This window comes from Ornithorhynchus anatinus, chromosome 12, assembly GCF_004115215.2.
Source record: "Ornithorhynchus anatinus isolate Pmale09 chromosome 12, mOrnAna1.pri.v4, whole genome shotgun sequence".
Classification (NCBI taxonomy): domain Eukaryota; kingdom Metazoa; phylum Chordata; class Mammalia; order Monotremata; family Ornithorhynchidae; genus Ornithorhynchus; species Ornithorhynchus anatinus.
This window is the reverse complement of record NC_041739.1, coordinates 21,356,941-21,384,537: the sequence shown is the minus strand read 5'-3', so window position 1 is coordinate 21,384,537 and position 27,597 is coordinate 21,356,941. Positions and strand designations below refer to the sequence as shown.

The 27,597-nt window shown below is 43.7% G+C and overlaps 1 protein-coding gene across 1 annotated transcript in view; it reads left to right on the top strand.

The window, feature by feature from the left end:
• Positions 1–27,597, top strand: part of FHIP1A (FHF complex subunit HOOK interacting protein 1A) — a 102,779-nt gene that overhangs the window by 15,574 nt on the left and 59,608 nt on the right. Inside the window, exons 2-3 of the mRNA XM_029077160.2 lie at positions 20,336–20,559; positions 21,457–22,083. Of these exons, the coding sequence (XP_028932993.1) occupies positions 20,455–20,559; positions 21,457–22,083 (732 nt within the window). The 5' untranslated portion in view covers positions 20,336–20,454. The remainder of the gene's footprint in view (positions 1–20,335; positions 20,560–21,456; positions 22,084–27,597) is intronic.

Here is a 27,597-nt window from a genome sequence, read left to right as displayed (position 1 = left end):
GCATCACAGTTGATGAGAAGGCTTGACCATGAGATTTGCACCTTTAAAGGGAAAGAGGGCCAGGAGTGGAAGGGTGTGGTTGGGGGTGGTTGTAACCACACCCTGCATAACCCAGGCCTTTGGCTCTCATGGCTCTCGTGGCTGCAGTTGCCTTATGGGAACTATTTAGATTTTTCTGAATTTGTTCAGGCCTATCATGTCTCTTATGGTAAGGGTAGAAGAACTTCTAGAGGACAGTTGGAGAAATTCAGGATTCATATAATATAGTTACCTTTTTCACATCCATACATGTGCGCATGTTTATGAAAATACACCAAGTATGGGAGAGAGAGACTGAAAGGTGCCTTAACTGTCATTTGGTCATAAGTGAGTTGAATATTGATCTCTCTAAGTCCGTCCCTGGTGGCCTGTCTTGAAGCATGTAAACTATTTTTAAAGATTTCTGGAGCTAGTATTAAGGACTGTCACTTCCTGGCATCAGCTTCTGGGAAAGAAGTAAAGAATCCATGGGCAAAAGGACTGTATTTTCTGCGTTTTAAAATGGGCTTCCAGAGAGAGAAGGAACACATAAAAACATGGGTTGGTAGGGGACGGGGAGTACAAGAGAAGGGAGAAAGGTGGTCAACAGCGGGACAGATCCACAGAGTGGGAGACCCACATATCTATACTCCCTCAGACATAATAATAATAATAATAATGTTGGTATTTGTTAAACGCTTACTATGTGCCGAGCACTGTTCTAAGCACTGGGGTTGACATAGGGGAATCAGGTTGTCCCACGTGGGGCTCACAGTCTTAATCCCCATTTTACAGTTGAGGGAACTGAGGCACAGGGAAGTTAAGTGACTTGCCCACAGTCACACAGACGACAAGTGGCAGAGCTGGAATTCGAATTCATGAGCCCTGACTCCAAAGCCCGTGCTCTTTCCACTGAGCCACGCTGCTTCTCCAAGCATGTTCTCCAAGACATACATGTTACAACATGATCTCACCCAGGCAGTCATGTTTGATACAGAGATAGGTGCAGCAGTAGCCAAATACAGCTGAGGGCTCCCCTGCTGCTTGGAGTATAGGGTTTTCAGAATTTCCCATAGGCAACGCGGTCTGAAGCTAGCAAAGTCCAGAGCCCCGGGTAGTTAGCAGCAGTGGAAGCTGCAGTCTGTCAGTCAATCATATTTATTGAGCGCTTACTCTGTGCAGAGCACAGTACTAAGTGATTGGGAGAGTACAGTCTAACATAACACTAATTACAGCTGTTGTTTACTTACTTTAACTTTCAAAGCTTCATTCCTCACTTGCCTCTCTACCACCACTGCCCTTGTTGTGGCCGAAACTGAGGTTTGTGAGCCCTGATGGCCTTTTGCGAGGTGGCCGAACTCAGGGAAAATAATCTGGTGCTGTCCCAGCAGGGATGGGGCAGGTGACGCTATTAGCCATGGACCTCAGGGTGCGGTCCTGGAGGTTTGGGAGATGTGAAATCAGGTTCCAGATTTGAATCTGAATTTGGAGTTGTGGGAACAGTCACTAAATCTGTCCAGGGGATTCACTCACAAGTCTGAAATGAGCCAGTCTGCATCTTGCCCTAGGAGAGACTCAGACTGTAGGCTCAGCATCTGATTGTAGTCCAGCCAGGCCATAAATGATTGGAGGGGATCAGCCACAGATGTGAAATGACCTCTTAAGGACTCATTCATTCATTCATTCAATAGTATTTATTGAGCGCTTACTATGTGCAGAGCACTGTACTAAGCGCTTGGGATGAACAGGTCGGCAACAGATAGAGACAGTCCCTGCCGTTTGACGGGCTTACAGTCTAATCGGGGGAGATGGACAGACAAGAACAATGGCAATAAATAGAGTCGAGGGGAAGAACATCTCGTAAAAACAATGGCAACTAAATAGAATCAAGACGATGTACAATTCATTAACAAAATAAATAGGGTAATGGAAATATATACAGTTGAGCGGATGAGTACAGTGCTGTGGGGAGGGGAAGGGAGAGGTGGAGGAGCAGAGGGAAAGGGGGAAAAGAGGGTTTAGCTGTGGAGAGGTGAAGGGGGGGTGGTAGAGGGAGTAGAGGGAGAAGGGACTGTGGTCCCGGTAGCCAAGGGGACGACTGTTCATGTGCAAAAATACCTGCAGAGAATCCCAGTGAGCATGGGCATGTTTCTGGTTTGGTAATGCCTCCCGTGTGGTGCTGTAACCACTCCTTCCCATCCCAAAACCCCTTGTGGGGGAGAGGTTGCAGAGGTGCCCTAGGGGCACCAAGATCCCTGAACCCAACCAGTTTGACTTTGTGCTAGGCCCAAGGCTAGGCCTATCCTGTGCTGGCCACTACTACTCTTTTGGAAAATTGGAAAAGTCAGTTTTTAAGAATAAAGAGCCTGGTGTTTTCACATGTTGAAAGGGTGTAGATTCAGTGTGTTGGATGCTGGCAGTATAGGCACATCACCTCTGCCTTCAATTTTTCCACCTACCGTATCGCCTGGGTCCATGTTATTGAATTTAAATACCCTCCAGAATATGGGAAAATTGAATCGAATGTTTGCAAAGATTTGATATCCTTAGATGGAAGGTGCTGTCTAAGCACCAAGTATTATTAGAAGTCTGGCAGGTGCCCCTGAGACATCTCAAAGATTGTATTTCCTTTCCATTCCATTCCTTTCCACCAGCTATTTATATAGGGCACGTCACTGAGGCACCCAAGTGTTTTCCAAAACAAAGTCAAACACAACTCTGGGAGGTTAGTATCGGCTAACCGTGTAGTGAAGCATTGCTGATGATGCTAGATTCAACATATGCTACTCTCCATGCTGTTAAAAAAACAAGACTCCCCTCAGTTTGAGAACTACTAGGCCATTTTTTTCAACTGTCAAGACTGATTGCAGCACACTCTTGTTTCTAGGAACTGAGCAAAAATAGCTTACAGTGTGTAACAGTGAAGCAGGCCCTGACATTGAGTGACTTAGCCTATCACCGAAGGAGAAATTTTATGCTAATTGTAATCAGTGCAGAAGGGACTTGTAAGCCTTGGAAAATCACGCATCATCCTCTTCAATTATAAAGGAGATAAGTAAATATGTGTATATGCTCTACTTATATATCTATAACCTTAATGAAGCTATGGGGCGCTTTTCCCTGAAGGCATTTCCCAGAATAGAATTCTGCTCCCCGCATTAACAGGGATGTGAGAAGCAAGCAGGAGGTTCTCGAAACCTGTCAGCAGCAGTAAACAGATGCCCAGCAGTTTGTCATCTGGAAGGCAGCAACCTGATCTGTTATGCCAGAGCAGCAGTGGTGGAGGTGGATTTTAGTGGTTTTTGTAAACTAGTAGTTGCTTCTTAGGAATATTGCCCATAGATTATAGAGTGTACCCCTGGTGCGGTGGTTCAGGGGGAAGATCCAACAGTAAGATGTAAGCATTTGGAATTTGTTTGAGACAGTAAGATCCTTAATGGGCATAGAGCCTATCTACACACTTCTTTTGATGAGCTCTCCCAAGTGCTTAGTAGAGTGCTCTGCACGTGGTAAGTGCTCAATACATACCATTGATGGATAGAATGTTACCGCAGAAAATAACTGGAGGCTCATGAAAAGTCCAGATGAAATCATGCATGTGAGGGCTATGAGAGGTTATCAGAAGAAAAGTTAGTTAAAAGAAATTAATCATGAAGACAGTTGTCAAGGAGGGTATAACTATCTCACTGTCCTTATTCATCCCGTGTCCACTGTTGGAAACCGAATAATGACATTTCTTGTGTTCTTATGCTGTCCTGCGGGAGTCTCCTCAACTCATAATGTGGGCAAGTCACTTAACTTCACTGTGCCTCAGTTACCTCATCTGCCTCATGTGGGACAACCTGGTTACCCTGTATCTACTCCAGTGCTAAGAACAGTGCTCTGCACATAGTAAGCACTTAACAAATACCAACATTATTATTATAATGATCAGAGCAGGCTCTGACCTGGACGCCAATAAATATCTCTATATTTATTGTAGGATAAAAGCACACATACTACAAAGTAGAGAACATAGTGGAAAGAACATAGGACTGGAAGTTGTCCCAGCTCTGCATCTGGCCTGTTCTGGAACTTTGGACAAGTCACTTGACCTCCCGGGGTCCCAGTTTCCTTATTTGTAAAATATGAATAAAATCTGCCTATTTTCCCCTGTCTCTTAGATTATGAACCTCACTTGGGATGGTAACTGTATCTGATTATCTGTCTCTACCTCCAGTGCTTATCATAGTTTTTATCACATAGTAAATACTTAAAAGCTATTGTAATGCATATGTGCATGTAGAGATAAAAGTTTTTTGTAGTAATAATACTTTTAGAGGTTTCATATTTTTGGTGAATGCATAGAGGTGCCCTGAAGAAGTCTAGAAAACCTGCTCGAAATATAAGTCAAATTAGTTGGTCAAGAGCATACAACACCCATCAAAAATAGAATGGCTGTATATCAGATGCATTTTTGGTTTTTGAAATTACTACCAATCAATCAATCAATCATTTATTGGGCACTTAGTGTGTGCAGGTCATCTGTATGTACTAAGCATTTGGGAAAGTACAACACAGTATGACAGACACATTCCCTGCCCAGAATCAAGCTGGGCAACCCCATTTTAGTAAACCCATTCTCTACACCAAAGATTTGACCTTCTCTGGAAAATCAGAGTGGTGTTGTTGGCTGTTTCTTGGGAAGGCATTCCCATAAAAGCAAAAGCTAACACAGTTATGCAGTAACCTGTGCTTTCATTATATATTTTGTATAGAAGAAAATTAGGGCATGTTTTTCCTACGGAGACACCTGCCTGCATTCAGTATGATTTGGTGTTGGAAGAAATGGCTTTGGGTACGCACACAGCACTAGTCAAGTTAGGTACTGCAAGGCAAATTTTCTGTAATGTGAAGCTCTTGCTGTAGTGTTCTAGAACAACTGAATATCCATTTTTAAAAATTGAGTACCAGGCAAACTAGAAATATTGGGAAAAATATTACACCTTCAAATGGTTTTCATCTCAAATCCATGGCCATGTAGCAATCACAGAAAGTCCTGTGTGTCCCATTATACCCTGAGGCTGACTTTAAAAACTGTTCAGTAAAACAGAATCACCTAAATCTGGAGAGTTGGAGTGGGAACTGTGTCCCAGGTTAAATTCATTCTGGTAATATTGGAACTGTAGTTGCCTAATAATTAATTGTGGCACTTAGTAAGCACTTACTCTCTGGAAAGTGCTGGCGTAGATACAAAGTTATGAAATTGTACTTAGCCCTTTTTCCACACGGGACTCACAACCTCCTAATTCTATTTTGCAAATGAGGAAATGGGCCCGGGAAGGTTAAGTGACTTGCTCAAGATCACCCAGTAGGCCAGAGCAAAGCTGGAACTCAAATTCAAGGTCTTCTGACTCCCAGTGCTGACCTTTTTCCCTTAGGCCACACCTCTCTAAACTGTCCCTTTTTATTATTTTGAACATTTCACTTTTGTGGGAGAATTTTTTCCCCTAATTTCTTTGTTCCTTAGGCTGCAATTCAATTGCCTTAAATTGAGTGAAAGGGCCGATTTTGTTGTTTAATTGTAATCTGTGTAATTTAGTGACCAGAAAGTGATGAGATGGAAGAGAAGATAATGAAATGATCCTCATGTGGTGCGTATGTGCATAATATTATTATTATGGTATTTGGTAAGTGCTTAGTATGTGTCAAGCACTTTTCTGAGTGTTGGGGTAAATATAAGTTAATCAGGTTGGACACAGTCGCCGTTCTCCTTGTCGTTTACTGTCTAAGTAGCAGGAAGGGCTGGTATTTAATCCTCATTTTACAGCTGAGAAAACTGAGACAAAGAGCAGTTAAGTGACTTGCCAAAGCAATTGACAGAGCTGGGATTTTACCCAGGTCCTCTGACTCCGAGGCTGGTGCTCTTTCCACCAGCCCAGGCTGCTTCTGTGAAAACACTTACTGAAAAGTATGGGTGCACGCTTCTTGCTCACTTTATAATGATACGGAAGCCTATAGTTTGCTTAGAAGTTTTTTGCTCATTAAAAATACTCGTGTTCCTCCCGCTCCTAATAAAACCCAAACAAACCCTGTATATATTCAAAGAAAATTGTGCCCCAGTTTAAAAGCTATGGAGAACAGGAAAAGCCCAATTAGCTCATTTTAAGAAGTATGACCACTAGAAAGACATAAATCATGAAATGCATAAATTCAACACATTTATTTACTTTAAGACTCCAACTTAAGGTGTGCACACTGTCCTGAAAACAGGCAGATTTTCCTTTGGGAGGTTGAAAATATATATCCCAGGTTGAGGCTGTTATGCTAAAATCCTTGAGCTAGATGTCCCCACATCCATGTAAGTCGATGATGGGGAAGGAGGGAAGGGAGAGCTATGGGTAGGAGGCACCGAAACTGTTAGTGGTGGCAGGCAAAGGAAAGGCGATCTGGGCCCATCTGGGTCAACCTTCCTGACGAGTTTTTGGTGTGGTAAGAAGAGGCAGGGACTGCTGTGGTGCTGGGAGAGGGGAGAACCAGAACTAGGCATGTCAAGCCCAGGAATTGGTTGGGGATGAGTTAGAGACGGATGATAGGCTCAGGCAGGGGTTGAACCAGGTGGGCAGCAAGACATGACAAAGGCAGATGGGTGCCAGGGCAGACAGCTGAGAGCAGGCCAGCCCTAACTGCAGGATGCAGACGGCCAGAGCCAAGCAATTAACCCATGATATTTACTGAGGGCTGCTCAGTACAGAATACTGTCCCAGGCACCCATGAGAGTACTACAGAAGTAGAGAAGGCCCACTCATTGCCCACAGAGGGCTTTCCATTATCACCGGGGCATAGAAAAAGAGGAATGAAGAAGGTACAGGGAGGAAGGAGGTGAGGGGCAGATGCAGATGGGGAGGAAAGAACCGTAGAATGCCCCAAAACATTTCACAGATCTGAGCTAGTTGTCACGAAACACAAGATTTATACACATTTATCCATTTCGTAATGCGATTTAGTCTAGGGATAAGTTTCAAATATGAGTAGATCAAAATACCTTAAACCATAAAGAGTCTTGCTGAGGAGCAATTTGCAGTGTTTGTGCATGAAATGCATATGACTTGCCTCGCACCCATTTTATAGCGCTGCCTCACAGGAAATAACTAGTTGATCCTGCCAAAAAGTGTAAAGCTGGGATCAATGTGAACTAAAAGCTAATAAAGGACTGCGACTAAATGGATCTCCTGCCCTCTCTTCAAGAAATGAAACTACATGATTCATATATAACATTTCATAAATAATGACCAGGAAAAGCATAGGCAGCACATCTTAATTTGCTAATTTAAATTGTGCATGAAGATTTTATAACATATAAACAACTGAATTTATAGACTGCTGTTCCATGCATTATTGATCAGCATAGGTTGCATGCAAGGAAAGAAGGAAAGTAATCAAAATGAGCATTATGGGTAATGTGTCTCTGCAAAATACTTTACACCCCCATTATTAAAGACAAAATAATGAATTAAGATAACTCGCTGCCATATTTATGTCTAAAAGCTTGTCTCCGACAAAATGGCTGATGGATTAGATAATAAAATGATTTTTTTCCCCATGGGAGAAAATTAGCTTGTCATTTGAGGTTGGAAAATCATGCTACTGTTGGTGAGGCAGTTGGGATGTTGCCTAGGGGATGCCTGCACACACACATGGGCTAATCCTACTTGGATAATAATACATCTTCTTATCATTATGGTGTTTGTTAAGTGCTTACTTAGTATGTGCCAGATGCTGGGTTAGAGTCAAGCAGTGTGCCTTAGTGAATAAAGCATGAGCCTGGGAGCCTGAGGAATTGGGTTCTATTTCCAGCTCCATCACTTGTGTAACTGGGTGACCTTGGGCAATTACTTCACTTTTCTGGGAACGTGCCTGCTAATTACGTTGAATTAGCACTCTACCAGGCACTTAGTACAGTGCTATGCACATAGTAAACACTCAGTACCGTTGATTCTCTGTGCTTCAGTTTCCTCAACTGCAAAATGGGGATTCAGTACCCATTCTTCAACTTGCTGAGCCCAACATGCAATAGAGGCTCAATCATATTTGAGTGCTTAACTGTGTGTAGAGTGCTGGGGGAGATACAAGGTAATCAGGTTGTCTCAGTTGGGGCTCACAGTCTTAATCCTCATTTTATAGATGAGGTAACTGAGGCACAGAGAAGTTAAGTGACTTGCCCAAAGTCACACAGCAGAGAAGTGGCAGAGCTGGGATTATAACCCATGACCTCTGACTTCCAAGCCCGGACTCTTTCCACTAAGTCACACTGCTTCTACAAAATGGTATTTGTTAAGCGCTTACTTTGTGTCAAGCACTGTTCTAAGCACTGGTAGACACATTCCCTGCCCACCACGAGTTTACAGTCTAGAGCGGGAGCTTACAATCTAGAAGGGGAATATGATTTGCCCTGAAGAACTGAAAGTGGAAGTCTGGACAAATGTGAAATTTTGGGATGTTCCCATCTAAATCAGGACATCTGGTCACCTGAACTTGATTTTTTTCATTTTCCTCTGAATTCTTCCCACCTTAAGGCGTTTCTATTTTGTGTTGATTCTTCTGTGTGAACAACTGAATAGATAACATAATGGAATGCTACTTCTTGAGCAGAGAAGATAATCAAACCAAGGACTCTTGTTAAATTGCCAGCTTAATTAATTTATTTTGGCAGTTTGGAAGCCAGTTATTTAGTACTTCATTGTTTAGTCCTGCCATACGAATTGCTTTCATTAGAAAATTTTTTAAAAAGTTGTCCATGTCTAGTCATGGGTAGTATGTGTAGATAATCTGAACATCTTGTCTCTGTTAACTTTCATTACATAGAATTATTTCTGTTTAATGACTTTAAAAAATTCTTCCTTTAGGGGAAGACTCTGACTAGTTAATTATTTTTTAATAACTTTTTTAGGCAAAATTTTCTTCTTTGTGTATTTTTCCCCCTGCTCTCTTCAAACTCAATGCACAAGACTCCTTCCTTAGGAGAGGAGTCATAAGGGGATCTGTTCAGTGAGTTCCTTGTTTGATTCCCCCCCGAAGGTAGTAGCTCTTTGATCTCTTACTAGTGGAGCTAGTGTGATCTTTTATTCTGAAAGGTGTTTTGTGTGTGTGTGTGTGTGTGTGTATGTATGTGCTTTTGATGGATGTTTTACTAACCCAAGTAAATGGAAGAAAAATCTCTCCAGTTAGTAAACATATTGCATTACATGTTCTTTGAAGAAGCACACTTTTCTTGAGTTGGAACACTTTATAGGTATTTGGTACTAAATCAACAAAGTTTTAGTGTTTAGTGGAATCTGAGGCAGTGAGAGTCTTGACTTCTCTTTCTTTTCTTTTCTGTTCACAGAAAATGATTGGAATTCTAGTGCTCATTTTTTTCCCCACTACTTCTTGTGTTTCCCTTTTATCATGTCTTTCTCATTCCTTTCCCTCTATTTTTTTTGTTCTCTAGGGGAAAAAGCCTTGAGATTTAGGGCAAAACAACACATAGAAAATAAGTGAAACCACCAGGGAAATATTCTAGGGAGGTTTTGGAACAGATTCTAAGAATTTCTGTCTCTTCATCAGTGGATTCATCACTTCAAAACCAAGTCAGGTACCTAGTTAGATTTGGCAAGGAAGATGTCTGAGATGCATTTTTGAGATAAGCCTATATGATGTCTTGCCACCTTTCCCCTAGGCTGGATAACTGTCAAAAGGGGCAGAGTGGTAACCTAATGGCATTCTTTTTTTATCTTCACTTGATATGATTGATTGGGTGGCTGTTGACCGGATGACATTTCCAGGTACCTGAAGTGGTTCAAGGTCTTCTATCGCTAAGCTGTGAATGCAAGGCAAAGGTAGATGTCAGCTGTTCAGTTTGCGCCCAGGAGCTTCTTGGATCAGAACTTCTAGGGAGCAGGTGATAAAATGGTGGAAAAGAGAGGGTCAACCAGCTAAATCCAGTGATTCAGCCAGAGTTCCAGAACTAGGACTGAGGAGTGGTGAGAGACGGTCAGAGCCAGAAGTGGAGAATAGGCAGAGTTGGGATGGATAGAAGGAGCATCTCTCTAGTTGGATGAGTCCATGTCACAGTCTGGGGCTGCAGGCTGGACTTGGGGGGAGCCAGGGTCAGGGTTCCTCTCTGGCAGTGGGCCCTGGTCAGGCTATCACTAGGGAAATAAGAAGCTGGGTTTCCACTGGGGGAATTGATGGTTTCTGGCCTTTTACTTCACTGCTGTTAAGTGGGGAAGGTTACTACTAGGGCAGGTGCTTGGCCAGGTTTCTATAATCCCATCCCAACCCATAAGCAGACATGCCAGCAGTGACAGGTGTATTGGTAGAATTCCACGTGCAGGTGGCATAGCAAAATTTGCCTCTGTCCCTAGCAGCCCATAGCTGATTTGGGGAGGTGGAAAACAGTGGCACTGTAAGCTATTGTGGGCGGGGAATGTGTCTGTTTATTGTTGTGCTCTCCCAAGTACTTAGTACAGTGCTCTGCACACAGTAAGTGCTCAGTAAATATGATTGAGTGAATTCAGCTAATTAGCCAAAAGTAACATTGTTCCATCACCCCATGGAATTTGTGTTCTTATGGCCAAAAGATTTCACTCCTAATCCAGATATTGAACTATGCATAATTTTGGGTGGTATTTACATTTTTTATGTAAATCAGAGTTCATTTAGCTGTTAAAGTATTGTGTAAATTTTAATCATTTTTCAGTCAAAATAATTTTTCATTTCCATTTAAATAATTGTTCTTGGAAGCCCTCTAGACTGTAAACTCTTTTCTTTTAGTGGTATTTGTTAAGTGCTTACTATATGCCAGGCACTGTATTAAGTGCTGGGGTAGATACAAGATAATCAGGTTCGACACAGCCCATGTCTCAAACAGGGCTCACATTCTTAATTCCCATTTAACAGATGAGGTGACTGAGTCAGAGAAAAGTTGTGATTTACCCAGGATCACAGAGTAGACAAGTGATAGAGTTGGGATTAGAGCCCAGTTCCTCTGACTTCTGGGCCTGTGCTCTTTCTATTAGGCCACACTGCTTCTCACTAGGGCAGCTCTTGTCAAGAAGGGACCATGTCTACCAATTCTCTTGTATTATACTCTCCCAAGTGCTTAGTACAGTGCTCTGCACACAGAAAATGTTCAGTCAATGGATTACTGTGTGCTGTACTAAATGCTTGGGAGAATATAGTCAATTAATACCATTAATTGAGTGATCATCCTCAGAATTAGATAAGGTAAGATTTGAGGTTTTAAATTATCTTTAAACACCTCATGAAGAAGGCCTGACATGTCATATAAAACCTTTGGTTGAGAGAGGAAGCAGCCGAAAAAGTTGAGGCCAGAATTTGCAGCCTGCACTATGGCTCATCAGTTTATCTTCCAACATGACATGTCTGGCAATGAGTCCTATAACTAGAAAAATGTGGGGAGAATGGACTGTTATTGTTCCCTAGGCCCACCTCAAGACATCTGGTGCCCTGGGGAAAAGGCAGGGGGCATGGGAGACTGTTAAAACATGAGGGGAGAAACAAAAGTTGGAAGGAGAAAAGAGACAATTAATTCTCCTTCTCTTTTTCAGATCTTTGAGCAATCCATCCAGTAAGCCTCAATGCTACAGTTTTATAACCCCCTATAACACATTTTTCCTTCTATCTGTGGTTTTCCAAGACTCAAAGTGAGAAGGGTGACACTGGGGATCTGCAGGCGAAAGGTCTAAGTATTCCCTGAATTTATTTCTTGAGGCTGATTCCATCTCTGCCCAACTGCCATTTCTCTGACTTGTCTCTAAAAAACAGTGGACTCAGGCCCAGTGGTTTACAAATGTTAGTTAATGTATTGTTTACTGAGTACTCTAGGTAACCTTCACTCTCTAGATTGTAAGGTAGTTGTGGACCGGGAACATGTCTACCAACTCTGTTGTAGTGTACTCTCCCAAGTGCTTAGTACACTGCTCTACACACTGTAAGCACTCAATAAATACCTTTGATGATGATGATGATGATGTTGAAGAAAGAAAAACCATATAAATGATGAGTTGTGGTTATTAATGGACCAGATCCTCATTGGTTTGATACTGTAGCATGCAGAATAAAAGCAGGTACCATTGGATGCTAAATCCACCTCTCTTAAAATATCTTACTTTTGAACAAACAAATTTCCTCTTGGAAAATAGTCAAATACAAGTTTTTCATTAAGGCAGAACTCTTACTTTAGAATATTTGGTTAGTGATTTGGCCCCTTTCCCTTCTGTTTATTCTCCCACTCCAAGCAGCCATGTTGGCACACGTGTCAATCCTGTGGAGAGGAATTTTAATTAAAGAGATGTTAGGCAGACTTGAACCATGGAAGTGCATGGCAGTCACTCTAGAGGCAAGTATGGAAGAAGTGAGTCAGAATGTGAAAGAACTATAATCTACCCAGCTGCTTTTATTTGTTTCTAGATAATTAATGGCAACCAACCAGTGAAGAGAGCCTCTCTGTCTGCTTGCTCTAAGAGTCTGGCAGTTATGCAGCCAATAAGTCCTCCCTGCTGGGTCAGAGGTGGCATTTAATATGTTTTTGAAACTTCTTTCATTGCCCACCGAAGAGCTAGACTTCGAAGTAGAGGGTCAGTATGTCTGTGTGTGTGCGCCTGAGTGTAAGAGAGAGCAGCTGGTAAAGAAATCTTCTTTCCAGAGGAAGCCAACCTTGTTGACAGGCAATTTGATTTCCCCAGGGTTCAGCTCCACAAGGTGCCGCTCCTAGGAAAAAAAAGTGTTTTGCAGCTTTGGGGATCAGCAGTGCCTAGGAGTTAATGATTCATACTAAAAGGAAATTCAAAATCGATGTAGAAATGAAGAAGTCGTTTGGGTTTCGAGACCCGATCTTTTTGCTCTGATGGACCTCAGTGGTACTGCAGTGGGGCAGAGAAAAGAGCAATCCTGGATTCACAGGTAAGTAACCCCAGGTTACAGTTGGTATCGAGGTGAGCGCAGCTTCTGCATTGTCAACAGCAGCTTGTCAAGGAAGAAATTTATCTCTCTATTGGGGAAATGAGATTCCCTAAATTGGGAATTTGAGCAAAAGCTTCATTTTAGCAGTGCTGGACTCCTGACTAATGAGGTGATGTTTGCTGGACACCGATGGAGAGTCCAAAGCTAGGTAGTAATAGTGTTTAATCAAGCAATTAGTTGGTGCAAAGCACTGCACTAAGCCCTGGGAAGGGAATGCACGGATGAAAGTAGATATGGTCCCTGGCACTCGAGGGACTCACAGTCTATGAATCAGAGGGGAAGAGTTGGTGATAGACATGTTAGGGGAAGGGGAAACAGCCAAAACAGAGAAACAACATAAAAGCCTGCCATGGAATATAGTAGTAGTAATAGGATTTATTAAGGGCTTACTACATACAAGGCATTGCACTAAGCGGTAGGAAAGACTACATGAGTGGAAATTATGGTCCCTGTCCCTGCGGGGCTCACAATCTAAAAATAAGTGCGGGGAGGAGACTGGTGACCGTTCCCTAAGGAAAGGTGAAACAAAACATGAAGACAAGGGGAAAGATTGTTAGGGTACTGTGGCTAGAGGAGCAGATTTCAGGCTCCTCGTGACAGTCTTCACTCCCCACTGCAGCCATGGTGACCTGGGAAAGCAGTATGGCGGTTCTGGCTGCCAAGGGTCACGAGAGCCCCGTTTGGAGGAGGCCCTTGCATTTCTGATGGGGAAGTCTGGAGCACAATCCCAAGCGCTTAGTACAGGGCTCTGGACTGCACACAGTAAGTGCTCACTAAATATTATTGAGTCATCAGCAGTAGCTTAAATCTCCCCGGGTGGGCACCCCCACGCCTGTACACAGGGCATGGCTGGGACAGGGCTGCGAGAACCACAACAGAAAGGCTGCCGGTACCGAGGGGACATTGAAAGCCAGCAGAGGCCAACTAAAAGAGGATAAAGCACAGGACTGGGAATCTCCAGAGGCAGGTGATCTAGTACCAGCTCCAACACTTACCTTCACTGGGGCTTGGGGTGAGTCATTTCTTGTGCCACAGTTTCCTCATCTTTTAAATATCTGTTCTCCCTCCTCCTCAGGCTGTGAGCCCTACGAGGGACAGGGGTCAGGTGTAATTCCCACCTGTGTATTTTCTCCCAGTGCTTATTTCAGTATTTAGCACACAGTAAGCACTTAATATATACTATTACTATTACTTTGTGACCCTTGTAGGGCAGGAACTGTACCTAATTTGATTGTAGGTACCCCAGTGCTTGGTGCAGAGTAAGCACTTAGCAAATACCGCTGTTAATTGCTTATTCATATCAATAATAAAAAAATATAAGGACATCAATGAGAATAAGAAAGCATAACATTGCAGTTTTGCTCTCCTCTGTGTTCAGGCGATGTTGTTTAAGAGTCCAGCGGTCACAACAGCCAAGTTCACCCCAAGCCCGATGCTTCTTCCTGTCTCTCCCTGCTCCAGTCTATTCTTCATTCTGCTGCCCGGATCATCTTCCTGCAGAAACGCTCTGGGCATGTCACTCCCCTCCTTAAAAGCCTCAAGTGGTTTCCTGTCAACCTCTGCATGAAACAAAAACTTCTCACTCTGGGCTTCAAGGCTCTCCATTCCCTTGCCCCCTCCTACCTCTCCTCCCTTCTCTCTTTCTACTGCCCACCCTGCATGCTCCGCTCCTCTGCAGCTTACCTCCTCACCGTCCCCCGTTCTCGCCTATCCCACCGTCAACCCCTGGCCCACTTCCTCCCGCTGTCCTGGAATGCCCTCCCTCCTCACCTCCGCCAAACTAACTCTCTTCCCCTCTTCAAAGCCCTACTGAGAGCTCACCTCCTCCAAGAGGCTTTCCCAGACTGAGCTTCCCCTTTTCCCTCTGCTGCCTCACTGCCCCCCTTCACCTCCCCTCAGCTAAGCCCCCTTTCCCTCTCCTCCTCCCCCTCTCCCTTCCCTTCCCCTCAGCACTGTGCTCATTTGCTCATTTGTATATATTTTTATTACCCTATTTATCTTGTTAATGTGGTGTACATCCCCTTGATTCTATTTATTGCTATTGTTTTTGTCTGTCTCCCCCGATTAGAGTGTAAGCCTGTCAGTGGGCAGGCATTGTCTCTATCTGTTGCTGAATTGTACATTCCTAGCGCTTAGTACAGTGCTCTGCACATAGTAAGCGCTCAATAAATACTGTTGAATGAATGAAGTTTTTAACCTTTGGAAGGAATATTGCTATTTTCTGCCATGCTGGAACAAAGCAAGATGGGATCTTAGTGGTGTGTGGGAATGGTAACTGCGGTGTGACTTCTAAGCCATGGGGGCTTGTACCTCCAGGTCAGGGAAGAGCCAGGTTTATGGACAAGTTGGAGGAAATAGCTGGAGATAAGGACAACTAAGTCAGAAATGAAATTAGGTGTTTGTCGATCATTGCTCTTAGAGCTGGAAATTGCTCTATGCGATGGCAGTGACTCAGAGAATAAAAATTGGGCCAGGGGATTAGCAAACAGAGAGGATTCAGATGTAATACGATTTTAGTAGTCTTTCACCAAAGGTTGTCTGAGGCCATTTGATCTTCAATGTGTCTCTTCCCTAGCCATTAGCTATAATTGGGGTCACAAGACTTTTCTCCCCTCCAGGGTTCTTAGCATTTGAAAAGACCTCACCTTTCAATAGATGATAAACATGTATACAGTAATAGAGTTCTGATGCATTTATTGTCTTGTCAAAGCAGGGCGTTCCAAAGTGAATTCTAAAATAGTAAGTGTGCTGCTACTTGATTACTGAAAGGGTGACCAGATGAGCAGACAGTCAGTAAAACCTGCGTCCTGCTTTTGGGATTATGCATAGAAATAGAGTTGGGGTCATTTTCTACCCTCTCACCTATAAGACACCAGTGAGGCTGCCTATTGGCTCTAGTAGATGTTTCCACTCCCACTGTCGTAAGACTTTGGTTTATAGGCGTTAGCCAGGGGAGGGAATGGATATTATGCTCCCAGCACGATACACACTTGGCTTGTTTTTGCAGTAGTCATGAGGCACTAGTCGCTGAGCCAGTCAGACTCTTTTATCGGATCCCCCGGTATCCAGCAGCAAGCACTGGGAGACAGCTGGCAAGAGAAACAGGTGCAGTCTGACACCTCTGGGCCTTCCTTTACTTCATAAACTATTATTGAGGGAGGCACGCATACTGACTATTTGTTGGGCTGAAGTTCTTTGTCACAAGCTGATAAAATCTTCCACCAGCCCAAGGTTGATGGGGGATTTTTTTTTTTTGCCCCTTTTGGAATGAGGTGATCAGTTAATCAGTGATGTTTATTGAGCACTTACTGTGTGCTGAGCACTGAACTCAATGCTTGAGAGAGTACAATACAGTTGGTACACACTGTCATTACCCACAAGGAGCATACAAGCTAGTTGGGGGAGACAGTAAAATAAATTAAAGATGTGGGAAGCAGCAGAATATAAGGATATGGACGTAAGTGCTGTGTGGGTAAGGTGAATATCAAAGTGCTTGGGAGCATGAACTCAAGCGTATTGGCGATGCAGAAGGGAATGATCAACAGGATGGGGAGATGAGAGGTTAGTCAGAGAAGGCTTCCTGGAGAAAATGTGATTTGAACAGGGCTTTGAAGATAGGGAAGATGGTGGGCTGCTGGATATAAAGCGGGGAGGAAGTTCCAGGCAGGAGGGAGGGTATGAGCAAAGGGAAAATGGCTGGAAAGAGATTGTCACCATAAGCAGGATAGTGTTAGAGGCGCAAAGTGTGCAAGATGGGTTGAGTGGAGATAGGCAGGAGGGAGAGAGCCAAGTGAGTGCTTTGAAGCTGACTGAGAGGAGTTTCTACTTGGTGTGGAGATGGATGGGCAACCACTGGAGTTGTTGGAGGAGTGGGAGGATGTGCCCAGAGTGAGATCAAGCTGATATGTTTGGAATTCTCTCATTTCCTGCATCTCTTGGCTTGGTTCTAAAGGCTAAGGCCCTATTCTTGTCCTTGGAGGGTGCTTATTCTGTCAGTAACATGACGAAGAGCTTATCGTGAGCTGGGTGTGCATCATTCAGATCCAGTCTCTGATCCACAAAGGCCTTACAATCTCAAGAGGGGTTATGCTGATGACCATTTCCTACAAAGTAATACTCTAATTATTCACACACAGTGCTGTGCAGCACAGGCCCTGGATCTCATCAACTGGAACTGAAACTCTCCCTTTCATACACTGATGAAGAATCAAGGAGGCATTTCTCCTGGATCCTAAACTGGCTCTGGCTAGAACGGAGGGTGTGTGAAATCATTGCAGGCTTCCCATTTCTTCCACTGCTGCTGTAAAAATCACTGTGACATGCATTTATTATTACTTATTATTATTAGGGAAGCAGTATGGTCTAGTGGATAGAGCATGGGCCTGGGAGTCAGAAAGTCATGGGTTCTAGTCCCGGATCTGCCACTTGTCTGCTGTGTGACCTTGGGCAAGTCACTTCACTTCTCTATGCATGTTACCTCATCTGTAAAATGGGGATTGAGACTGTGATCCCGTGTGGGACAAGGACTGTGCCTAACCTGATTTGCTTGTTTCCAGCCCAGCTCTTAGTACAGTACCTGGCACATAGTAAATGCTTAACAAAAACCATCATTATTTACTATAATTATTATAGTAAGTGCTTAACAAATACCATAATTATTATAATTATTATTATGAATTCCCCAGGGAAGGGGAAATTGTCTCTTGGGTTTCTAAGCACATTTTAATATTTTGTAAAAACCAACTGCCCCATTCCACCCCAGTTCCCATCAGCAGCACAGACCCATGGAGTAGAGGGGGAGTGGGACGAGGGAAGCAGCATGGCCTAGTGGAAAGGTTTTGGCCCTGGTAGTCAAAAGAACCAGGTTTTAGTCCCAGCTGTGTCCCTGGCCTGCTGTGTGGCCTTGGGCAAGTTGCTTAACCTCTCCATTCCTCCATTCCTTCATTGGTAAAATAAGGAGATAATAGATGGTCAGCCTCTGTGTCTACTCTCAAGACCTAGTATGTACCCCAACGTTTAGCGCATAGTAAGCACTTAATGCCATAACTATTATATCTCTTCTTCCTACCTCTTAGATTGTGAGCCCTATGTGGGAAGGGAACTGAGTCCAACCTGATTGTCTTTAATCTACTCCAGTACTTAGCTCAGTGTTTGACTTTGAGTCAGAACATGGGTCTGGGAGTCAGAAGGCCATGGGTTCTAATTCCGGCTCCACCACTTCTCTGCTCTGTGACCTTGGAAAAGTCACTCACCTTCTCTGTACCTATGTTCCCTCATCAGTAAAATAGGGATTGAGCCCTATGTCCTATATGGGACAGGGACTGTGTCCAACCCGAATATCTTGTATCTACCCCAGTGCTTAGAACAGTGCATGGCACATAGTAAGTGCTTAACAAATACCATAATTATTATTAGGGTAACTCAAGGTCAGGGAGAGACACTTTAGCAAGCATGGCTTAGTGGACATGCGCCTTGGAGTCAGAAGACCTGGATTCTGATCCTGGCTCTGTCTGCTCTGTGACCTTGGGTAAGTCACTTTACTTCCCTATCCTCAGTTCCCTCATCTGAAAAATGAGGATGAAAGCTGTGAGCCCCATGTGGGACATGGACTATGTCCAACCTGATTATCTTGTATGTACCTCAGTGCTTAATACAGTGCCTGGCACATAATGAGCACTTAATAAATACCATAAAACAAAAGGAAACAAACTAGGGATAGACCCTCCTACTTGTTCCAGTAAGATTCTTGACTCCTTAACGCCCCCCGGGGAGCCCAGAGTCTAAAACAGACCACCCTGTGATTGACCCTGTGCTACCCTGTGCTACCCACTATTGGTGAACGAACATTCACTCGTAAGAATGGACGGTGCCCAACCTGATTATCTTGAACCTACCCCAGCACTTCGTACAGTCCTTGGCACAGAATAAGTGCTTAACAAGTACTATACTTCAGATTTGTAGTTCCAGGACCCTTAAACTGGGACCAGAAGAGGGAGGTAGGTTGGGATAGGTGGAAGCTTCTAAGACCCTGTTGGCAAGGTCTGTAAAAATAACAATTAACCAAATAATATCAGCCCATCTATTCTGGCCTAAATCTATTTTGTTCCGCATGAGGGAGAGGGGCCTGCTAAGAATTTACAGTTGTGGTATGGTTTAGAGTTAAATGAAAAACCCAAAATTGTCAGCAAAAAGTAGGATGTGGCAAAATGCAGAGAATGAATTGGAAACTTAGGTGCTTGAGGAAATATGTTCTCATAAGTCTCTCATCAATATGGATATACATCTTTTTCTTTCACTTTTACATTACCCTAGAGATATTCCAATGCTTTAGCACTCTGATAACAAGGGAATAGAACAGAAAGTAGAAAATAGGCACATCTTTGGTCTCTGTATATGGCTCAGAATTTTTGATTTATAGATTATTTAAAATGACTAAATTTTTTCCTCGTTAAAACCCAACTTGCTCCTCTCCTCTTTCCGAGTTTCCTTCACATTAAGCTGCCCACCCTCAAACATTTAGGGGTCTGCTGGAATTCTCCTGTCTCTGAAGGTCATGTGTGCTTGCGCGTGCATCCTCCCTCCTCAATCCTACAGATAATGATTCTACCCGCCTTGAAAGCCTTATTGAAAGCACATCTCCTCCACGAGGCCTTCCCTGACTAAGTCCTCCTTTCCTCTTCTCTCTCTCCCTTCTGCTTCACCCTCACTTGCTCCCTTCATTCACCCCACCTTCCAGCCCCACAGCACTTATGTACATCTCTGTAATTAATTTATATTAATGTCTGGTTCGCCCTCTAGACTGTAAGCTTGTCAAGGGCAGGATTTGTGTCTGTTATGGTTATACTGTACTCTCCCAAGCACTTAGTACAGTGCTGTGCACATAGTAAGCACTCAAATACGATTGACTGATTGATCCTAAACCATCATCACCAAGTAGCTTTATGTTGAGTACCAGGTTGCCAAGGTGACTCAGCTCTTCCACTGTGCTGTGCTGGAGGTTCTCTAGCATCCGTTGAGGACTATGCCAGGGCTGGTTGTTGGTGTTCTGTTGCCCATTGTAGGCAGGGATTGGGACTGTTTATTGCTGTATTGTGCACTCCCAAGTGCTTAGTACAGTGCTCTGAACACAGTAAGCGCTCAATATATACGATTGAATCAATGAATGAATGAAGGAGTGGATGCTCCCTTCATGGTTGGGCTGTCTGCAGAGCTTCTATGCTTGGGGTGGCTGGATCTGAGTATAATGGGTTTCGTATATTTTTCAGTAAGAACTTCCATAATATGAAATTTTTTGTTGCTTTTGTCATTACAGGTTTCTGCCCGTGACAGAGACATGTCAAGACATGTGTGACACTTGAATAATAGTGACTATACCCCAAGTTTTCAACCCAAAATTAAATATGACTTAAAAGCATTAACTTTGGAAACTTTATGATGTCATCGGTTGCTAGAAACTGCAAAATCCACCAGGCTGTTAGCCTGCAAGGAGTTGACCCAGAAACATGCATGATAGTGTTTAAAAATCACTGGGCACAGGTAAGGAAAATACAAACTTCAGGAAAATACAAGCATTTGTATTGGTTAAAATAGTTGGCAATGGGAGGTGTACAGCATAATACTACTTTCACCAAGTAGAGTATAAATAATACAGTCACCACTTTGCCAAAAAATCTGTTTGCTTCTTGCAGTACACTTCAAACAGTGTGAAACAGGCTATTATTCCAAGTTAATTGTTCTAAACAATTCAGCCTTGCAAGCAAGCACAAAAAATTTAGCCCAGAAAGATTTTTTTGTACCAGTCTATTCTTCCTTCAACCTTCCTCAGGTAGTAAAGTCAAATCAGCATTCATTGCTGCCTGCCTGACATAAATCATTATTCTCCTCAGGTGAGAGGGTGAGAGGCTGATTACCTTACATCTTCCTGATGTGTGGTTCAAAGCGTTAGTGCCAGGAAATCACATGAGAAAGAGGTGACATATTTTAGATGGAAAAAAATGAATAATATCAGTTCTCTGCAGTTTGGGGCTCTTGTGCATACTATTATCTTTATCATCTGAATATAGCTTATTACCTTAATCCACCTTAGTACTCTTAGAGTTCATTTTAGAGATAGTCCTTGTTTTTTATTTACTGTCCACTCTAGCCACATCTTTCAGATGAAACTAGATTCCATAATTTCTCATGCTCGATGGTGCTTCTGAGCCAGTGGATAAGAAATGTTATTTGAGAGCAGAAATTCACAGTGTTTAAAGCCAGAGATCTAACACTCTTTAATGGCATAGAGATGAAGGGCATGCATACCTTCTGAGGGGTCTGCTCCCGGATCAAGGTAGGGTGTCACCTCGACTCCTTGAAAATGTAAAAATTAGAGTTCTGCTGCGTAGATTTGTGTCCACGACTCAGATGAGCGACTCCCATTTGATTTTGCTGCAGGTTGTGAAAATCCTAGAGAAACACGACCCTCTTAAAAACACCCAGGCAAAATATGGGTCGATTCTTCCAGATGAGGCCAGTGCTGTGCAGAACTATGTAGAGCACATGATATTCCTGCTGATTGAGGAGCAGGCCAAGGATGCAGCAATGGGACCCATCCTGGAATTTGTAGTTACGGAAAACATCATGGAGAAGCTATTCCTTTGGAGCTTAAGGCGGGAGTTCACCGAGGAGACGAAGATCGAGCAGCTGAAGACGTACGAGATGTTGGTCACCCAGTCTCACCAACCCCTGCTGCATCACAAGCCCATCCTCAAACCCCTGATGATGTTGCTGAGCTCTTGCTCGGGGGCCGCCACCCCAGCTGTGGAGGAGGAGCTCGTCGTCCTCCTCAACCAACTGTGCTCCATTTTAGCCAAAGACCCATCCATCTTGGAACTCTTCTTCCACACCAGCGAGGACCAAGGTGCCACCAACTTCCTCATTTTCTCCCTTCTGATCCCCTTCATCCACCGGGAGGGCACGGTGGGGCAGCAGGCCCGGGATGCCCTGCTCTTCATTATGTCCCTCTCGGCAGAGAACAGCATGGTGGCAAACCACATAGTGGAGAACACCTACTTCTGCCCAGTAAGTCTCCCCTACCTGCTCATGCTTCCTCTCTGCTGTTTGCCCTTAATAATAATAATAATAATAATAATAATATTTATTAAAGACTTACTAGGTGCCAGGCATTGTACTTAGTGATGAGGTGGTTACAAGCAAATAGGTTGGAACATAGTCCCTCTCCCACATGGGGCTCACAGTCCTAATCCCCATTTTACAAATGAGGTAACTGAGGCACAGAGGAGTTAGGTGACTTGCCTGAGGTCACACAGCAGAAAAGTGGCAGATCTGGGATTAGAACACAGAGCCTTCTAACTCCCAGGCCCGTGTTCTGTCTACTGAACCATGCTGCTTCTCTATCCCTGCTTCCCCTTCTGCTTCCCTTTTCTTGCAGCATGACTTAGTGGAAAGAGCCCCGGATTGGGAATCAGAGGTCATGGGTTCTAATCTCACTTCTGTCACTTGTCAACTGTGTGACTTTGGGCAAGTCACTTAACTTCTCTGGGCCTCAGTTCCCTCATCCTCAGTTCCCTCATCTTTAAAATGGGGATGAAGCCTGTGAGCCCTATGTGGAACACCCTGATTACCTTTTATTTACCCCAGCGCTTAGAACAGTGCTTTGCGCATAGTAAGCACTTAACGAATGTCATCATCATCATTATTATTATTAGATAGGGCTTGGTAAAGTCACAAATAAAATCGTTTCTCCACACATTGATGGCCAGTGAATTGAGGTTCCAAAGCACAGGCTTTAATTAAAAAAAAACAACACTTTGTAATTTCCATGCTGCCTCTTATTCTGTGCCTCAGAGAGAAATCGAGTGTGAAGTTTGTCTAGGAAACTGTAGTTTTGAGGTCTCAATGCAGGTTCTCTTGGAAATGTAACTCCACAGGACTTGACTGCCTCACTGCTCTGGTTAGTGCATGGACTAAGTGCCATCAGCAGTTTCCTTTCGGGAGAGGAAACCTGCTTTTGACAGATTTGCTGCTTGCTTCAGCTAAGTCAGTTGCCCAGGGAAACAAAAATGGGCATCCCTTGCTTTTAATGAACAGATTTGTTCCTCAAAAGAGGTTTATTAAGCAGAAGTCTTTGTATGAAGTCCCATTGGCTGCCAGGATATAATCGATGGCTTCCTCATAGGAAGTCACTGTGGTCTTGTGGCGAGAGCATGCACCTGTGGGCCGGCAATCTTGGGTTCTAATCCCATACCTGTTAGTGCCCTGCTGGGCAACTTTGGGCTAGTACCTGTGGGCTTCAGTTTCCTCAACAGTGAAATGGGAATAGTATTTACCTCTCTTTACCCAGCAGGGAAGAAGTTAGGTTAAAATGAATATGGAGGTGAAAGAACTTCTTTAAAATTAGAGAAGCAGCACAGCCTAGTGGATAGAGCATGGTCCTGGGAGACCGAAGGACCTGGGTTCTAATCCCAGCTCCACCACTTGTCTGCTCTGTGACCTTAGGCAAGTCACTTAATTTCTCGGTGCCTCAGTTACCTCATCTGTAAAATGGGATTAAGACTTTGAGTCCCCCGTGGGACATGGACTATGACCAACCCGATTAACTATTATATACCCAGCGCTTAGTACAGTGTCTGGCACATAATAGGCACTTAACAAATACCATTAAAAAAACACAAAATTAAAGAAAAAAGCAACCACAAAAAAACGAGACGCCTAAGCAGAAGGGCTGTGACAGCGTCACACTGCAGCTTGCTGCTGCTGCTGTCAGTGCAGCGGCAAAGTAATAAATGATAGAACATATGCGTGTGGTCTGCCCAGCAACCGAAGAGCAGCCTGTGGCTCCCCTGGATCAGGCCAACCAACAAATGCAAGTCAAAAGACCCAGACACACTTTCCCTACTTAGGGAAGGAAAGCAGTCCAGTTGGTGCTAGAAGTTTGTGGTGCGTTGTAGAAAGCAGCGACAAATGTCTCGGTTTTTTTTCTAATGTCCAGGGCGACCCCTGGGTCAGGGAGTGACAGGGCAGAAGTACAGTGGGGATCTCCTTTAGCTATGGGATTGCTGAGTCTCTTTCCTTTTCTTGCTAGGGCAGTAGCAGCAGCTTCCCTCAGATTTAAAGTCCAATAACTAAAATGTATGTTGCGTGTGTCCAATTTTTTCCCATACTCTTGTAATATTCCCATATTTTCCTACCTTACAATGAGGCATACATACCTATGTGCATATTTGTTCATCAGGAGCCGCTGTTCTTTAATATAAAGCACACTGAGACATCTTGGGAGAAGCAGCTTGCAAAATTCACATTAATAAATGAGCTGGCTCATTAGTTTCTGTTATCATCATCATCAGTGGTATTTGGGTGCCTACTGTGTCCTGTAGACACTAAGCCTCACTGTGGGCAGGGAACATGTCTACCAACTCTGTACTCTCCCAAGTGTTTAGTATAGTGCTGTACACATAGTAAGCACTCAATAAATATGATTGATTGTGCATCACTATACTAAATGCTTGGGGGAGTAAAAACAGAGTTGGTAGAAATGTACCCTGCCGACAACAAGTTTATAGTCTGGAGGTTGAGACAAACTTTAATATAAAAATTAGAAGCAACATGGCCTAGTGGTGAGATGAGGTAACCGAGGCACAGAGAAGTGAAGTGACTTGCCCAAGGTCACACAGCAGACATGTGGCAGAGTCAGGAATAAAACCCACATCCTTTGACTTCCAAGCCTGTGCTTTTTCCACTAGGTCATGCTGGTAGGATGGACTCCATTCACTGCTAATTGGTCAGTGATATAATTTAGCATTAGTTCAGTCTCTTCTGAATAATAACCAACCCACTAGGTTTCTAAGGCCCAGGTTTCCAGTCATTCTAGACCTTTTGTTGCTGCCATATTTCATCAGCCTTTTCTACTCATAATGGCTGGGGAAAACAAATTTAGGAAAGGGAGACCCATGGCTGACAGTCATTTGAAGAGCTATTCTGTGGTTGTATTAAGTTGCCCCCCACCCTCAACCCTCCTAGGATGGAGCACGTAGTCTGATTTGTACTCTGGTTTCCATAATTACATTTGACACTTGATTTAAAGAGCCAAGCTTGTTATAAGCAGCGAAGATAAAAGTTAACTCAATTAGCCATCTGATGGCAGAGGACCATCATTGCCCAAAAGCTTTCTGTAATTAGCATGATTACAGCAGTGGGTTAGAATCAGGCCTTTTGGAGAACAGTGACTCCAGTGGTAAATAAAGCGTGATCAAATTATTCTCTTTTCCTGGGAAAAACATGAGTCTCCTTAGGATGGAGCTGGAGAAGAAAGAGCAGAACCTAAAAGTGGGTAGGGTCAGAGTGGAACTATATAGGGAAGAGAAAAGGGAGAAAGTGGGAGAAAAGGAAGAAAGTGAAAGGAGAGAGGGGGGAGGAAGGGAAAAGAATGGCTGCTCCATGGCTACCATCATCAGCCAACAATCCTGATTCCTGCAGCAACTTTGGTCTTTAGGTCCCAATGGGCCAGTGGAGCTGGAGCTCAACGGATCTGAGTCCTCAGGGTCTGGAGCTCAGGGGCTGTCATGGTGGCTCTGAAAATTGGGTCCTTGGAAAGCTGAAGACAAGGAACCCAAGGGATGAATGTATAGAACTGTTGTGGCAGTCCCAGATTACATAATTCTGGGTGTCTAGCTAATAAGGGAGCTCTGAGCCCCAGATCTCTTAGAATGTGGTTCATAGAATGCTCTTCCTTCCCACCCCTGGGCTCTTGCCCCCCGGCTCCCACTTCCTTTCCTCCCTCCCCACACTTCATTTTCTCTCTTCCCTGTCCCTCGATAAGGAGGGTGAATTATATCAACATAGGTGTACATTCTCTCCCCACATCACTCTTCCTATCAGATGAAATGCCCATTTTCCTCAACTGGCCTTGGTCCTTTTTTAAAAAATAGGTGTCTCAATACGTTTTGGGTATTTTAGGGTGGGAGGATGTGACATGACGATTGAGTCTCCCATCCCCCATCGTCAATCACAGATGAGCCTCGGTCCAGTCAGGAGGACGCTGGGACCAAAAGCACATCTGATGAAACCAACTTCAGTGCACCTAGTTGCGTAGCACCGAATGGACTCTCGTCCCTGTCAGTTGTGTTCCCGCTAGGACTTGGAGAGCAGTGAATGAGTAGGCGGGCAGGCCAGAGATTCAGCCCATTGTGAAGTGTGTGTAAAAATTCAGTGTGCAAAACCCATTTACAGCCAAAGTACTGCCTCATAATAGTGATGCTGTTCCGAGACCCAGAGGCAAGTTACATTGGTAGCCACTAGGGTCATTGCCATCCCGTAGGTCAGTTAATTGCAGGATTCCTGCTGAGCCGATCCACCCTGCGGGGTACCTTAGGTAGTTCTCAGGTCAGAAATATTTACTGTTGAAGAAGAGAAAAAGGAGGTAGTTATTCTCTGTTACAGAGTGTGTCAGCGCCCTTCAATCCAACCACTGCATTGCGGTGAGGTATGGGTCGGGATGTGCATAAATGTAACCCGAAGTAATAGCAGTAATAGTATTGAAAAAACAGCATGGCCTAGTGGACAGAGGACCTGAGTTCTAATTCTGGTTCTGCCCCTTTCTGTTGTGTGATCTTGAGCAAGTCATTTAACTTCTTTATGCTTCAGTTCCCTCATCTGAACAATGGGGATTCAATACCTGTTCTCCCTCCTACTTTGAGAGTCCCCAGTGAGAACTGAATTATCATGTATCTATCCCAGTGCTTAGCATAGTACAGGACACATAGTAAAACTTAAAAAATACACAACTATTGTTATTGTTGTTGATTAATTGATTGTCCTTGCCAGTGGACTCTCAATCAGTGGTATTTACTGAGCATTTACTGTGTGCAGAGCACTGTACTAAGTTTGGGAAAGCACAATTCAACAAAATTAGTAGATGTAAAATGATGCATCCCCTGCCCATAAGGAGATTACAGGCTAATGGGGGTGACAAAGACACAAATAAGGCATGAAAGACCCTTAAATTTCAGGAATGTCTTGCTAAAATTGGGATATTTCATAACTTTGGTTTTCTAATGATATTAGTACCACTAGTACCACCATTAATGATATTATTTCATGGTCAGTCAGTCAGTCGTATTTATTGAGGGCTTACTGTTTGAGGAGCACTGTACTAAGCATTTGGGAGAGTACAATATCACAATCAACAAGCATATTCCCTGCCCATATTGAGGAATGTCTACAGTCTTGATCCTTACCAAGAAGAGGCTAGAGTATGCACGGAGCATTTCTGAGCAACAGGTAGGGAACTAGGGCAGCCTCTTGGCTTGATTTTTAATTCCAGTGTTAAGGCTTTAGGTTTGCCGTTTTTGTCTGTTTTACTCAGAGATAGAGAAAGGTACATGTAAATCATGATGTGAATAAAAGTATATGGTTTCTTGAATGTAAAGTTGGATGATCGAAGTTGTTTACCTTGATCCTGAAGTTTGAGGCTTGGGGGTGGGGGGGTGGGGGAGTTGTGCCAAAATGTTCCCCACCAGGTGTTGTGCTGCCAGCTTCAGATGCAGCCATCTGCTGAAAATGTTTGTGCTGTCTTGC